Source organism: Coccinella septempunctata, chromosome 6 (genome assembly GCF_907165205.1).
Source record: "Coccinella septempunctata chromosome 6, icCocSept1.1, whole genome shotgun sequence".
Classification (NCBI taxonomy): domain Eukaryota; kingdom Metazoa; phylum Arthropoda; class Insecta; order Coleoptera; family Coccinellidae; genus Coccinella; species Coccinella septempunctata.
The window spans coordinates 18,162,661-18,179,644 of NC_058194.1; the positions used below are offsets into that span (position 1 = coordinate 18,162,661).

At 35.4% G+C, this 16,984-nt stretch overlaps 1 protein-coding gene across 2 annotated transcripts in view; it reads right to left on the reverse strand.

Moving 5' to 3' along the window:
* The window catches only part of LOC123316141 (acetylcholine receptor subunit alpha-like), a 76,559-nt gene that overhangs the window by 9,496 nt on the left and 50,079 nt on the right, over nt 1-16,984 (reverse strand). The window contains exons 4-8 of one of the 2 annotated variants that reach the window (XM_044902130.1): nt 15,727-15,842; nt 11,002-11,170; nt 4,182-4,318; nt 3,145-3,291; nt 2,685-2,828 (exon numbers count right to left, since the gene is read on the reverse strand). In XM_044902130.1, coding sequence (XP_044758065.1) covers nt 2,685-2,828; nt 3,145-3,291; nt 4,182-4,318; nt 11,002-11,170; nt 15,727-15,842 — 713 coding nt within the window. Of the gene's footprint in view, nt 1-2,684; nt 2,832-3,144; nt 3,292-4,181; nt 4,319-11,001; nt 11,171-15,726; nt 15,843-16,984 lie in introns of both variants that reach the window. The other variant, XM_044902131.1, reaches the window with a different exon arrangement.

Genomic DNA, 16,984 nt, shown 5'->3' on the forward strand with positions numbered 1-16,984 from the left:
TTCGTTTTCGAAACATTCACATTTGAAATCTAAATACCCCATTTTAACTTATTTATTTTCTGATTTCGATGATGAATTTACTGTATAGCTACCACACTGGTTATTTTTGAAAAATAAAAAAAAATATTTCTCCCAATGAATATTTTTACCTATTGTTGATAAAAGAATTCGAAACAGAAAGGCCTTTCGAATGAGGTATAACTTATCCCAAATTCTCCATTCAAATTATAGGGGTCGGTATCATTACAGTAAGGGTTTAAGCGATACAGGTTCGAATTTGACCTCAAAAGCTGCCCTCCTGGAACCAAATATCGACTTATCCGAGCGTTTCTACATAATTCGGTTCTGCTAACCTACAGAGCCGCCATTTTGTTTACAATGGCCAACTCTGTACAAACTTTATTGACAATAGTCAATGACGTCAACATCTATAGCGCAATTTTCGGTACAAATTTATTTTTCTGTTCGTTCCTAGAGACAAGTGTGTTATGATAATGACCAAATGTTTGTAATTTTAGGATTTCGAGTAGAAATGTTCTCAAATGATTGGGTCTGGTGAAAAATTGCTGGTCAAAAGTAATTATGTCCAGCCATAGTTTAAATAAAATATACATGTCTTATCACAGATCAGAAAATATTCCTATACAATGTTGTGAACATTATATAATTATTATTATTAAGTTATTAAATTCCATCTGATCTTCGAAAAAATTACAAAAATAGGAACCTGAGGTCATAATGAGCTTTAATATGGTATCACACGACCTATCTTCTCTACTCAAACTTTGAGAATGGCAGCCCCCGTTCAGGGGATGGCTATTTCATTAATGATATATGCCTTAAAAGTGTCCCCCTCCAAAGAAAATCGACCTGTCTCGGCGTTATCCACGAATGTGGACAATTCGCAGGAAATAATAATAATAAAGGTCTTTATTCAATCAATTTCATGGGAACTGAATACAAACTCTTACAACACTAAAAAAATTGAAAAGGCCTGTTTCATTTTCAGAGGGCCACTCTGTTTATATCTACCGCTTCTGCAGATAGTGTATCACCCTAACATGATTTTTCCTAGATTAACCAGGTCAATATCCACGTTTTTTGCACACCCCAAGTGTTCACATGATATCCAATGACATCTCGAAAACTGTAGTTACTATCATTGTACGAAATCGAGAGAAACCCCTAAATGCAATCTTGGATACAGCTATCTCGATACGTATAAAAATAATAGCATGTAGAAGGATAAACCGGGGTAAATCCTCTTTTGATGCGTAGTCGGTGAGTTGGAAATATCCTCCCCATAAAAGAAAAGATCAAGAAGAAATTACGTTATGATCCCCCTGAAGTTATCTGCTGAATCGGCCTTCCCTGGGTATTCTATAATTCGAATCGAAATGTCAGAAAAAATTTCATCAATGAGAAATCGGAGAATTTCACTTGGATTTTAAGGGTTCGTTAAGCGTTTGTACACACAATTCCATCATAAAACAGATTTAAATTGTACATGTCAATATTTTAGATAAGAGACAGTTTTCTATCATTCCACACTTACACATTTTCTCAGAAGATTTATAGGAATTCACAAAAACCTGAACTCCTGAAATGAAAGAACGCTTCGCAAAGTAAAACTTTGATTGATTGCCCCTCAGAGAAAATAGCACTCTTGTCGAAGTCAACTGTTTCGACATGCCCTATTTATTTGAAAACATGCTCGACATGAGAGGAATGTTCTATGAATTGATCTTTTCTTGTAGCAGAAATTACGCCAACAATAGTGGATTCTTTAGGTCAAAAGATACACTGTTTTTTCTTTACCATTTTTCCGAATTGGCTCTTTTTAACACTATTTTTAGTTCTATCCCACAAACGGTTTTATCGAATGACATGAATTTCGGAATATAGTTGTTCATTTATTGGATGAATTTTTATCGAACACAAGATATCACTTACGTCATCCAGTTTTCTCATTATGACCATTAAGAACCATAAAACTACCAAAAATTTAAAGAACCCAACTTTTGAAACTTAGTTAGACAAATAAAATAAAAGTTTTCTTCATATTTTATTTTTGTATAATACGCTATTTTCTAGTAATTCGTTCGAAAATTGAAGAGTATATGTTTATTTTGAAAAATTGGGTACTTTGGCTAAAAACAACTCTTTGATCCACAGATTTATCTGGTTATTCTGAAGGTAATTTTGTTTTTCTATTATGAAAACTTAAAATGGATATATCTTTCTATCAGGGCCGAATCGGAAAAAATGGTACCTATAAACAAAAAGTGTTTCTTTTGACCCTCAAGAATCTATGTTGAAATATTTGTACGAGTCAGAAACTCATTATGTATAATATTGAGAAATAACCTCCAGCATATTTGAATTCGATGAACACGATCATAAAAAAAAACAAAATCACCTTGTGATGTGTATCATTTTGATATGACTCGGGAAGCGCATTCTTTTAAAACGATCAAGTCGACTCTGAAACATCTAAAATATTCATGTGAGCATGCCTCTTGAAATGAGAACAAAAAATCATATTACATATATGTGCTGAATTTACATCTAAGCTGAAAAGAGCCTATATAAGTGTGTGATGCTATCAATCCCACCGTTAATTCACGAATTATTTGATAAAAATTGAATAAAAGAGTTTCTCAAGAGAAAAGTGAAATACTCACGTCCTGGATATCTCCTCTTTAGAGGGAGTCCTGCTTGGAAATCTCCGCTTAGGAGTGGGCTCTTCTCTGTGTAGAGTCGTGTGGTAGGGGTAGAGACATGACGATATTTCCCTGCTTTTCACAAGAAATCTATTCGTAACGTACCTACTGGATAACAAAATTAGATCAGATAAGTGTATACAAAATTTTAGGGAGTTGAATAATGATTGTGGTCTTGAAATCAACAAAAAACGGAGGGTTGAAATTTCAGAATTATTTTTTCGGTATTCTCGATTCCAATGGACCAATAGCGAAAACAATACACAAAAATGTAGTTTATAAATCTACAATGGTCATCCCAATCAAAATATGACACTTTTACTGAAATAACCTTTAAAATTATTTCAGAACTGCTTCAAAAATCCACTATTATTTCGAATTATATGAGGAATGTAGAGCAACTCTTAACTGAATGACTCACCTATTAGTTTCAAAAACATATTGAGGCCTTTTCATCACCAGGAGCCTTGGTAATATGTGAATGAACACCCTCTTCACCCAAGGTGACATTTTGTGCGTTTGTGGTGATCGAAAATGTACATTTAGGACTACAACTGTTACACATATGCTGAAGAAAAAAAAGATTTAGGTTATTTCTATATAAACGACAGCTTTATTCTTCGATAAATCGATTGAGGAATGTGTATCCGTTGTTCTGAGTATTTATAAATCATCAATGTATTAAAATTTTGCCAATCACCAAATCTGTTACCCATTTTTTAGCTCAGTATTATAGGAAAATACTAATTTTGAGTTGAAAAGGGTCATTTCGCATATACAACATAATTCAAGTTACAACCTGCATCAGTTAATACACCTTAATTGTGATCATTTGCCGAAATGTCAAAAGAATGAAGTGGTTGTGGTAGTGAAGCTTCCTTGTGAAGATCAGGAGTTGCTAAAACTGTTAGTTTTGTGCTTCTTCAACCTGTTCGAAAGAAAGTACAAAATTTTGTTTTCAAAAAATTTTTTTATTATTTGGTTAACAATTCGATATTTTCTAACCAGCGTTCAAAAGACTTTCTATTATCAAGGAGGCCAGGGAATGAGGTCTCATGTTCTTCGTCAAAACATGGCGTTTAACTTGTACTATATATCATTATTCGCAGTGATGTATGTATGAAAATCACAATTATATTAATTTCTAGCCGATTTTTTGATATCACAACATTTTAATAAAAATTACAATCAGATTTCAGCAATCTCCGGAATCCTAACTTGATAGTTCTATCAACTTAGATAGAAACATAACTACAAAATGTTAAAATAGTAATAGAAGTATTACGTTTAAGCACAGAATATGGAATTTCAAAAGATCATAGCTTTCTTGACGACCAATTTTTTGGACGCAACTGATAATTGGTGATTGGCTACCATATTTTGAGTCGAGGTATCGATACATACAGAAATTTTTAGCAGTTTGTTATTTCTATTATAGAAGAAATAAGTACGACTTACCTAATCGAAACAAGTATCATAGCAAATATGAGATATTTTCCAAGTAAGGGAACAACTAGGGAAGTTGGTGGTATGATTTCAACAACCAACAAAAAAAACACATGGAGACTAATGAGTATTGAAATCGATAACGTCACCTGAAAAATGAAATAATTGAAAATTGAATTCGTAGAGAGGAATTAAAAATGATATGAGAATCATTCATCTAGTGAGATTATAGCTCGAAGAATATGATGATGATGTACGTAGACTTAATTTCACTCGACAAATGGCCGTTTCATTCAACGGATATCAAATTCTTACGACGTCTAAGCAGAGGATTTCAATGAAATATAGGAAATGAAAGGTGTATACGTTGGGGAGCCCACGATGCTAAATCGGGATTTACTCGAGCGTCGTGGAGACCTAGTGGATTTTGAAGATTAGATAGTAGAAAAAAGAAGAGTTTTTATGATGTATAAACTTCTAGCGGTGGGAAAGCGTCTGCAGGTTTCCACAGATGTCAAAAAAAATCGTCAAGTGTACATACTCGAGCGTGTCAGATTAAGATACTGTGTATGCCCTACGTGTGTCTGATAATAAATTCATGATAATCTGGACAGTTTTCGTGGTGGGCTGGTCCTACGGAAGAGTTGAGAAAGTTACATTTCAAGAGACTGACAATTCGGGTGTAAAAAGAATCGTTACCCTTGTGCATACTCGAGGGTGTCAGATTTTCATAGAGATGGTTAATCTCGGTGTTGACCCATTAATCTGATATAAATCAGAAGGTGGGATTTCTTAATCTGAGAGAGATAACAAAAATGCTTTTCGTCAAATATATCCCCTCCTGTACCTCTAATTTCATTAGAAAAGTTGCTAACTCATTATAAAAGTTGTAGATAATAAAATTCAACTTTTTTCTGAAGCAAAATTGCTTCAGTACTCTCAACCGTATTCGAACTATAGGATGATGAGGGCGAGGAGCTTAGCCATACCACACATATGCGAAAGGGCAAGGTCAATGTAGAATCCCAGTCTGATGTAGAGGGTGATTGTTTATATTTTACCCAATAGCTTTCTCAGTTAATATTGGTCGTACGATAACGTTAGAATAGGCAGATTTGTAGTTTTTTTATGACCATTGAGTATTCAGTACTTGGAAATGCGTAAAAGCATCGTAAACCTAAAAATTTCATTTGAACTCTTATTTTTTAAATGGTATACTCTGTATTTTATTTTCCTTATCCGTAAAGTTCTTTCTTCTAATTTCAAATATATATACTTTGAGGTTATCTCTGGCAGTTTTCTGAATATATAGATATTTTCGTCTACATCTAAGGCAGCTGTGGAACGCCACACGACAACGATGCGATTTCTTTATAGGGTCTGTGAAGTTAGCGAAAAATTGAAAGCACTAATTCTGAAACTATGTGAAATATTTAGTGCCTAATTAGTGCCCATTAGTGCCGTATAAATCTTTGACAGCACCATTGTAATTTTTGAGAAATTGATAATTCAAGTTCTTGGTGCTGACTTCACGCTCAGCACCAACATTTTCAAATTACCATGAAATTAGTATACTAATATTTAGTGCTTAATTAGTGCCTATTAGTGCTTTTGGAGTCAATGGAAAAGAATGAACGGTTTTCATAATATCACAAATTATTTTGTTTGGTGCAGACGCTCAGCACCAACATATTGGAATTTCGTGAAAATTTTTGTTGCAATAATTAGTGCCTATTAGTGCCGTTAAAACGGATGCGATATCATTTTTGGTTTTTCAGTAATTGCCTGATGCTTTTTGAGCAAGTGTGAAGTTGGCGAAAAGTTGGAAGCACTAATTCTAAAACTATGTCAAATATTTAGTGCCCCATTAGTGCCAATTAGTGCCGTATAAATCTTTGACAGCACCATTGTAGTTTTTGAGTTTATTGATTAGGCACTAATTATTGCAACAAAAATTTTCACGAAATTCCAATATGTTGGTGCTGAGCGTGAAGTCTGCACCAAAGGAAATAATTTGTGATATTATGAAAACCATTAATTTTTTTCCATTGGTTCCAAAGCACTAATAGGCACTAATTAAGCACTAAATATTAGTAAACTAATTTCATGGTAATTTGAAAATGTTAGTGCTGAGCGGGAAGTCAGCACCAAGAACATGAATTATCGCTTTCTCAAAAACTACAATGGTGCTGTCAATATTTATACAGCACTAATAGGCACCAAATATTTGATATAGTTTCAGAATTAGTACTTTCAACTTTTCGCTAACATCACGCACCCTTCTTTACATATATTTAAAACATGAAGAAAGAGCTTTACCGATTAGAAAGATAAAATACAGGGTGTACTATATAAAAAAATAACAGTTCACAAAAAATTTTTAGGTTTACGATGCTTTTATGCATTTCCTAGTACGTAATTCTTAGTGCCCATAAAAAAATACTACAAATTTGCCCATTAAAACGTATATATCTCAAAAAAGTTTGGACGTAGACAAAATTGATTCGGACGAAATTTTTGGAAAATGTCAATGATACAACTTCTATAATGAATGCCGAAACGATTTGAATCCAAGGAGCGAAGATAATTCAAAAGGAATCATTTTTTTGTCCAATTTATATTGTTTCGTTTTGGAGAAACTGTCAGATGACTCTGCGCTCGAGAATGTATAGGGAACTTTTTTTGCACGCTCGAGTATATCCGGAATTTCCCTCTTGGGCTCCTCAACTACAAATTTCATGAATCGATATATGATCAGTGACAGTAGGGAATATAAGGAAAAAATGTCAATATATGAGGCTTTTATCATTTTCTAGAGTGTGACCCTGCTTTGGATCGCGACCACTGCGCTATAGATTTGAATATTTATATATCATTAGGATAATCGGAGGCTTTAGTTTCGATTTTTCAGAACAGTACTGACACTGTTCCAAGAGACAATAGAGTTATTGTCTCTAGTCGTTCCAGTTTTATTGTTATTCGAATGCGCTCCAGTGACAATATCAATATCGGAACTCGCCTACAGTACCTCCAATGAAGACAACTTTTAAAGTAAAAAACTCGTTTTTGCTTGTGCAGGCATTTTCTTCTATTGGTTTCTACAGGAGCTTACCAATTGGCTGTTATTACCAAATTTGTTAAAACCTAATTTGGAGATCATCAGTAAGAAGTTGTGGGATATGATATTCCTAATGGAACACAACCCACAAATTGTATATTATGATTCCAATCCCATGAAAACTGAATAGTATATTACCAATATGGACAGCAATCCACTCCAGCCGCACATGAAATGTCAATATCGATGCTTGGCGGCCTCAATTTGTGTGTGGCCCGCATAATTCTGAACAGATGAGTTATTCAACATGTTCGACATTTTCGTACTAGGTCAATCTATTCGCGCGTGAAAATGCACCTAGCTCATTTACAATTCAATGTCGCATCAAAGATGAGACTGCCTCGATGACGGGTTCAGTTCAAGATACTTCTTCACAATGAAAAATCCGTGATCGCTGCTGAATATATTATTGAAGATGCCGTATTCGAACTGATAAAAAAGTATTCATAGGGTACCTACTCAGGAGTGATATCCTTTATAAAAATCATCATCAATATCAAGCAGTTGTTTGCATGAATTGGCGAATGAGACAGTGTTTAAATGAAGTGTTTTCCAACTTGTGGCTCGCTCGGCTCGAGGGGTCCCAAAATCTTGCTTATATTTCAATATAAAATTGATTGTTCTAGTACATACACTATAAAAGAAAATCGATTCCTGTAAGATGATTATATCCTTATTGAATTATAATCTTACGAATCGTACATACGTCGAAAGTAACCTAGGTGACCAGCTATGTAGCAGAAACATATTTTGTGTTCATTATTTCGCTATGTGGATATAACATCCAGATCACAAATAAATATCAGCTACGCTCCTTTATCTGCCCAAAAGAATGATCTTTCAAATATGGATCATGCAAAAGTTTGTTCTATATTAGCTCTCTCCCTAAGACATTCAATGGATATGTAACGGCTAAAGATAGGTGTGAGCATAAACTTGAGATTAGCCAGCTAAACTTAGGTTTATAGTCGAGGACCGGCTGAAGTTCGATAAAATATTCATTTGCGTCAGGGAATTTCATCTTTAACCGCTTAATGTGCACTGCACATTACCCAAAACGGTACGGTTAAAAATGTATTTGTTGGACACGCGGAGGGGTGATGTTTCATGAATGATCGGATGGGAGAAGACGAACGCACGCGGCCACTTTTTTGTTTCAATATTTGGAATTGGAATATGCAAAAGAGCATCGAATGCTATTGTATTGGGGTTGTGTTACATAACGCCCATGGGTTTTCAGTTTAACGTTTAATGAGTTATTTTCATCTGTTTAGGAGATTAATGCTCTTCAAATCGAGCCTAAGTTTTTTTAATTCAATTCACATACAGAAGTTAAATATACAGTTTTCCACAGGACGAGAGCAACCTGGATAGTCAAGTGTCCCGTCAAAAATCAGAATATGACATAAAAAGGAAATAAAATATTAGACTTTAGATATAGAGTATTTTTTCTGTGAAAAAAAGTATATTATCCCTACCATACAATAATTGGGTTTATGGAAAAAAAATCGTTAGTTTCTATATTGTTGCAATTTCTTTCCAACCTCAATATTTTTGCAAAAAAGAACAAAAAAAACTATGAACATGAAAATAGTTGAAAACACTTTTTCTAGCTGATTTTGTTAAATATTTCTTCCCAAGTCGTTGAAGTTGAATCCCCCAGGATTCAAGTGTATTCATCATAAGCCTTATCAGCGAAATAGTCCGGTTAGCTACAAACCAGATTGGGTACTGCTACTTATATTTCTGCAGAATTTGACCTTTGGTATTTTGATGAAGAAGTTCGCGGCACCATTCTTGTCTTCAATCTTTTCTTTTGCTCATTCAATTCTCTTGCAAATTATGAATAATAACAAGATGAAAAATAACTATTAACTCTACAGTTTTCCCCTCGCACTCAAAATAGCATGTTTGTCTCGAATTTTGTCATGAGGCGTTTAGATTTTTAGATTCGCTAATAAGAAAGGGTTGAGACACAGTAGAAACAAATTGTTCATTTTCAACTTATCAACTGCTTAATAGAATTCTTTTCTGCTATTGAAAATATGTGAAATTCATACAAAAATGCATTGCATTAATAGTTTGATTATATTACTATTTCTTTACATTTTTTTGATTGCAGAAAATTTGAGCCCCTCAAGCCTTGCCAATACTTTGCTTTTTTGCTATCAGCTTCTACATTTTCAGCCGATGGGTTGTGGTTACACCTAAGTTTAGCCGGCTAAGGATAGAAGAAACTAACATTAACAAATACCCGAAGCTTAACATAAGTTCTGGCGGCTAATCTTAAGTTTATGTTCACACCTATCTTTAGTCGTAACAGATATAAAAGAAGATTTGTTTCAAGAAAACAAAATTACAGGTTCATGAGAAATACGTAGTAGGTACATATCTATATTGTTTGACTATCAATTCGAATTTGTTTTTGAAAATCCCTTGAGAATGAATCGATCGAAGAAATTAAAGAAAACTACGATTAGGTAATGCCATGTTTTCGATAAAACTCCAAATACTCGTGAAGTGTAGATTATTATCAACCTCAAAATTCCTACATAAAAAGTAAAAATTCGATTTCGGTGAGTTAAGCCATTTCATCCCTATAATGAATAGGGAGTTGATCAAAAAAGCCTATGAATACGGTCATTTTAAACTACTGTTTTCAGTACATCTTTATGTTATAGCTCAGCAAATATACCTGTTGGAAAAAATCATAGTACGCCACTGGATTGCTATAAAAAAAGTGTCTGTATAAAGTTTTCATTTCAACATCCTAGCTCAAACAGAAACGGAGATAATGACCAAAGTTGAAATTTTAATTTTGACCTATAACTCGAAAACAAAAGAAGATAGAGTAATGCAGTTGATGGCATTATTACTTTCTCCACCGTAATGTGCCATGCATTTTCCTCTATCTCGTTGGGTTGAAAAAGTTGTAATTCAGGTATCACCAATTTTTGCCCACCCGGTACACAATATTATTTTCGAGATTAGTTGGTGTTATTTGCTGTTGATACTATGCTAAGAAAACTTGCACAACGAGTTTCACAAGTTTTTATTCCACAACGTTACAACTATAGTTAGGTACTGAATTTCAATTCATTTGGAATTCTTTTCAATGGGTACCATCAGTACCAAAAAATTATATCAGATGTCTCTAACGCAGAAATCGAATAGAAAATTTTGCCAAATAACGAAAATTGGCTGGTTTGGAACAGAAGCCTACCCTGGAAATATCAAGTTCTTATTTTTTTTTCCACAAGTTACAATCTCTGAGCATACAGAAACTTGGTCAAAAATTCTTCTTTTTCTAACCCAAAGCTTTTTCGGCTCGACAGTCTAAAATAGTGGACATTTGAACAAAATAGTATTGCTCCGTTTTCAGGAATAAGCGAGCAAAAAATAAGGGTTTTCATGTTTCGTTCCCGGTCTCCTTTAAATTTTCTCATAAAATTATTATACCCCTGAAAAATAATCTGAATTTTTGTCATTTGAAACCGATAGTTTTCTTCCCATATTCCCCATAAGAGCCTGTTTGAACTATACATAAAAACAGATAATAAACATGTCAACCGGATGAAATAAACTACACGAGTATCGAAACTACATCAAGGAACAGAAATTGAGCTATCATTCTCACGGGCTTCTGCAGTATTCGTGGTGAATTCGAAGTAGAGGCTATGGTCTATGAATGATTGATCGTAAAAGGATGCTTACCTTTTCCCCGCTATCGGATGGAAGGTAGAACGTTAGCACTGTCAGGAAGGAAATCCCCATGCATGGAATTATTATATTCACCGTATAAAATAGAGTTTTCCTCCTCATTGTTATATTGAAAGTTATATCTAGATATGGTTCATCACAGCATGTATAGAATTTTTCATTTCTGAAAGAGAAAAAGCCATAAGTTTAACCAAATATTATACTATTGGAAGTCGAACATAAAGTTACTAACTGAAAAAGAAACTACAACACCCAGAAGGAGCTGTTTAAATTTAGATTTTTTTTTTGGTAAAACATAGATAGTGTACTAAAAAGTGTAAACAAGGAGTAAATGATTAAAGTTTGGCAAAAATCGTGTTTTTTCATAAAAACATTTTTTGTTACTTAAATATTGTAGTCGTTTTTTGCAAATTTTTTAAATTTTACAACAAACCAGCTGTTCTAGGAGATCCAAAGACGATGTTTAGTTGTTGTTAAAATGCCTAGAGTACGTGTAAGCAGAATTTATCGCCAGCTTAGGGAATTTGAAAGAGGTCGAATTATTGGTCAGAATACTAGATTGAAACTTTGGAAGATGGAACCTCAAACCACAATCCTGTGGAATTGACAGTTGGAGAAGAACCAAGAGAAAAACTTCTGGAAATAAGAGAATATACCAATTGTCCTAAATACAGCCATTTAATACAATCGGAAATAACAGAAATTCCAACAATAAGCACTCCAGACGATCTGGAATGTGCGGTTGATAAACTGGAAGAGATTATATTGAAAGCTTACGAAAAAAGCACGAGAAGAGTGAAGAGACCAGCACCAAGTCGTCCGCATGGCGATACGCCTAAAGAAGTAAAAGATCTTATACGAGAAAATCGAAGACTCAGAAGAATATATCGGATGAATAAAAATGATCTGTATAGAAGGAACCTCAACCAACATAGCCAAGTTCTGAAAAATGCCCTGAGAGATCTAAGAGCAAGCAGATGGAACAAAAGGGTTCAAGAACTGTATACAATCGATCATTCTGCATGGAGAATGCAAAAAAGCCTACGAGGAGAAAGGGGAATGGCGTACACCAATACTGATAAGGCAGATGCATTGGCGGACTCGATCGAACGAGAATCGAGAAAAAATTACAGGATAGAGGACTATCGTCCTCTATCAACAAGAGATATAGAGGCTGGAGTACCCCAAGGATCAGTACTTGGGCCACTTCTGTACAACATATACATCCACGATATTCAGAAAAATCCAAGAACCATGCTAACGTTATATGCTGACGACACAGGCATAGCAACTCGACACCGCAACCCAGAAGTAATAGAACGAGTTTCACAAGAGACGATTTACGAAACAAATGACTGGTGCATAAAGTGGAAAATCAAGCTCAATGGACAAAAGAGCCAAGCAATATTACTACAGGAGAGAAGACTGCGACCCACAACGAAACTGGAAGTTGACGGAGAAGAAATCGACTGGAAAAATGAAGCCAAATATTTAGGAATAACGCTTGTCAAAGGACTTACTTGGAAAAGTCATATCAAACAAGCAATCGACAAAACGAAAGCAGCGATGAATAGACTCTGTCCTCTGATAGGAAGAAGAAGCCACATGTCGAAAGAGACAAAATTGAAGATAATCAAAGCCGTTGCTAGGCCTCAACTGACTTATGGATCAGTTGCCTGGGGTTTCGCGGCAAAGAGCCATTCAGGCCACTGAAAACAAGCTGCTACGATGTGCAATAGATGCACCTTGGTTTGTCAGGAATAGATAGATTTATAGGGACCTAAAATGGGAAACCATAACGGAATTCATGAACAGAAAAGCAGAGAAATTATTCGAAACAGCGAAAAACCATCCGAAACAAGAACTCAGGTCACTCAGGAGACTAGTGGACTATGACCCAGAGGAAGACAAAAGGAGAATGCGAATTTACCGAAGGAGACCAAGGGATCAATTAAAAAGAGATTAAAATAACAACAGAAACTTATTGAAATATTCAATAAAGTGTTAATCCAATAAGGGATAAACACATAAATCCCAGCACGATAGTGTGCTAGAAGAAAACCGACTAAGAGATGAACGGTTTATAGGCAAATGCCCGGAACCAAAATTCAAGAAGCAGTTAAGGGCTTTTAGTGGGTCTCGAGCTCAGGAGAGTGAGAAACCCCACACTTGTTCCTCCTCAGGAGATGGAGGTTCGTCTGACAGCAGATTTTCCCCCTGCTACACCAAAAAAAAAACTGTTATGAGATGTCAAGCGTGGTTTGATAATTCCCAAAATCGAAGAAAAGTAGGCACCAGACGTCGAAGGGGCACAAATGAAGTTCAAGATCAGCGTCTAAGACTTATGGCCATTAGAGACCGATTTGCGACAACTCGATCTTTGGCTGATGAGTGGTTAGGAGAACAAGTCCGAACGGTTTACCGCCGTATAAGGTCTTTTGGACTGCAGCATTATCAATCCCATCTTTGTTACCTCTTACTTGGTGCAGAGAACGACAACATTGGAATATGGAATGGCATCAGGTCTCTCATCTCGATTCTCCTTGGGTGCACATGATGGCCGAAGAAGGGTAAGACGACGTCGAGGAGAAAGACGACGTCGAGGAGAAAGACGTGAACCTCATTTTGATGTTGAGCGTCATGTACACCGGACAGTAGGTGTTATGTTATGGGGTGCTATTGCACATGGAAGTAGGTTACCTTTAGTCTTTATTCGAGGTAACATGACAACGCTGCGTTACTTTCAAGAAATAGTGGAGCCATTTGTTCTCCCTTACCTTAAAAGGCTCGAGAATCCAATATTTCAGCAGATAATGCTCGACCTCACGTTGCCAGAGTTTGTTTAAACTTTTTTGAAGCGACCCATGTGAATATTTTGCCATGGCTGCCCAGATCCCCCGATCTTTCGCCCATAGAGCATGTTTGGGACATCATGGGTAGAAGGCTTGGAAATTTACCCCAGCCCAGACTTTGGCGGCTCTGAGACATGAAGTACAGTTAGCTTGGGATAGTATCCCCCAAGAAGAAGTGTAAACCCCTTTTTTCTCCAAATTTCAATCATTTACTCCTTGCTGTACTATCTATATTTTACCAACAAAAAAAAAATTGAAATTCAAACAGTTCCTTCTGGGTTTTGCAGTTTCTTTGTCAGTTAGTAAATAAGGAGAGTTAGTAAATAGAGAACAGAATAAATAGTATCTTCACAGAGCCTATTTAAATCACGGGCATACAGCTATTTGTTTGATAATTTCCATGAGGAGTATGAATCTAGTTCTCACAGTTCCTCTGTTTAATAACATAACTCAAACACTTTTTCGCTAATTTTCAAGTTTCCTTCAGCAAAAAAAAAGTACCTAGTTCTGTAATGAAAAACATGAGTATTCTGATAACAGAATATTTCAAAGATAATTTTCCCTACATGAACTCGTTATAAATTTTACTCCGCCTGAATGATTTCAGTAGAAGGGCGATGAATTGTGGTTTCCAAAAGCTAACAATGGCTTCGTTTTAAAGTCGTTCAATACATCCAGAATCGAATATGACGAGGGGAAATCTTTTCTTTGGGGAGAAATTCAGAAGGGGCACTGATTTGCAATCAAATTATAAAGTTCGCATTCCAGTTATTTTAATAATGTCTTCAACTTCCCCACATTTCCGTTTTCATCGAAAGTCAAGTATAACCACTGCCGAAATCTCATCCTGGAATATTCACAGAGAGGTATTTCATTCGGAGTTCCTTTGTTTAGCGGATGAAAGAAGCTCTTGTTTCAACCCAATAAGCGACTCTGCACTATTGTTTGCAGGAGAAGCAATATACGTGTCTTCTTAAGTCTAAATAGACCAAAACGAGAGGTAAGATTCAGTCAACAAGGTTCGTTTCAAAGTAGTGTAAAGTCAGGGAATCCGCCCTTCACGAGAAACACGACGTAAGGAATGCACGGGTCTGTAGATCATTTATTTCCGTTGAGATAAAAGGATAAGGCTAATACTCTTCAGCTTGAAAAATGGAGATTGCTCCTCTTTGTGACTCATATCAACACAGACGAAAATTTACTAGCCTTTACTAGACATAACAGAATCTGTTCGAATATATGAGGGGAGAAGGACTAAGAGAGACAAAGTGGAAGTCCTTTCCAGAATCGTATACAAGAAAACCCGATCATTATACAGGGCGTAAATGAAAAGTTGCGGTAAAATTCGAGAAATGATAGTATATGAAAATAAATTTTTAAGTTTTTTCAGAAACCAGAGGACTGGCAATAATGAAATGGAGCAGATATTCTATAGGAGCGAGGAGGCAATGAGAAAATACTAAGTTACTTGGTAATTTTCAGTTTGAAGACAATTTAAAGCTATACGACTGACGCTACGTACCTGTCGATATTTTTTTTCTAGAAAACGGTTATTGCCCTTTGACTTTCATTTCATAGATATCTGCCCGTTTTCTAGTTTCTAAGAAAGTAATTGAGAATTACTTTTCAGTTGCCATGCTTAGGGAGCAGGGGCTGCTCGAAAAAATATATAGGTATGAAAGACTATTTTTTGACAACAAATTACCCCTCAGATTTTTTCGCAACTATTCATTATAAAATGTCAACAAAAATGAAGAAGTTTAAAAATTTTTAGGAAATGTCCATTTCGTATTTGTGGTTCAGCATGCGAAAAGAATTAATAATTGAGATATACAAAAAACCTCTTTTTTATCGCTGTACTACTCACCTCACAGCAGGTACTTCGAGTATATCCCACTCTACTGACATATAAAACTCCGATAGATCAACTCCAACTTCGACAATGTTACTGCCAGCCTTCTCGTCCATATGTCTGAGATCCACCTTCACAAAAATGTTGAAATTAAACAAAAACAAATTTTAAAGTCATTCACTTATATCTAATTTGATACTTCATTGCTTACAAATCAACTGTAACTAAGATTGATTATCTAAATCTACCTCTGAATATTTTTTGTTTCATTACGCCTTTCATAGCATTCAAAGGAGTTTTCCTTTGTAAAATTGAAGAAATTTGTTTGTTTGCACTGCAAGTTACCCACCGGGTACACACAAATTGCTGAGCCATGTGTTCATCATCAACTACCAAATATCCGGTAGTTGTAGAGGGTTACATATCAGTACGACCTTCAGATCTATGGTCAGTTTTTACCAATTTGAAAATCTTACCCCAAAATGTATATAATATATTTACCGAGTATCCATAATAAATGTATGTTATGGTGCAAAGTGCTTCGTTAGTGTACGTTACCTGAAGGGGTTAATACTAATGAAGTAAATGGATGACGTCATTTAGAAGATACCATATCCTTATGGTTATGAACCTATGCAAATTCCTGTTTGCATAGGTTCATCTTGATTTCGATCACCATTCTCAAAATATTTATGATATCCTGAAAAGTGGTTTCTGGAACTAGGTCGAACAAGATGTTTGGTGATTGAGTTGAATTGATTTTTTTGATCACCAATAACCAGATTCACACCTGACAAGTCTAACATGTGAGAACAGTATTGGAATTGGAACACGGCATTCGTTGAGAATGGGCTGGTATGGAAGAGCAAGTGGCACTTTCTATGTTAGAATAAAGAACATCATATCGATTGACCTGTAAAGAGTACCTATGACGTTTCGAAGACTTCTATAATGCAAGTGCTGAGAGTGTTGAAAAACGGTTGGAGGACTTAGTCTACAACATCTGGGTCTTTAACAAAGTTCAAGTGACAAAAAACCAGTGTTGGTATATAGAAAACGTCTTTGATATTCAACAACAGGAAAGTAAAGTAGTCAGAGAATCCGATCCTCACAGCAAAATATATGATTTCCAATACAATAATTATATTACTGATGGTAGCAGGTAAGTTTTTCTGAAGCCAGAGCAAGCTAATCCAACAAAAAAACCGATGACCGGAACCCTGCTTTCAGCACTAGTATTTTTCAATTCTGTTACCAAATGATTGCTTTGGTT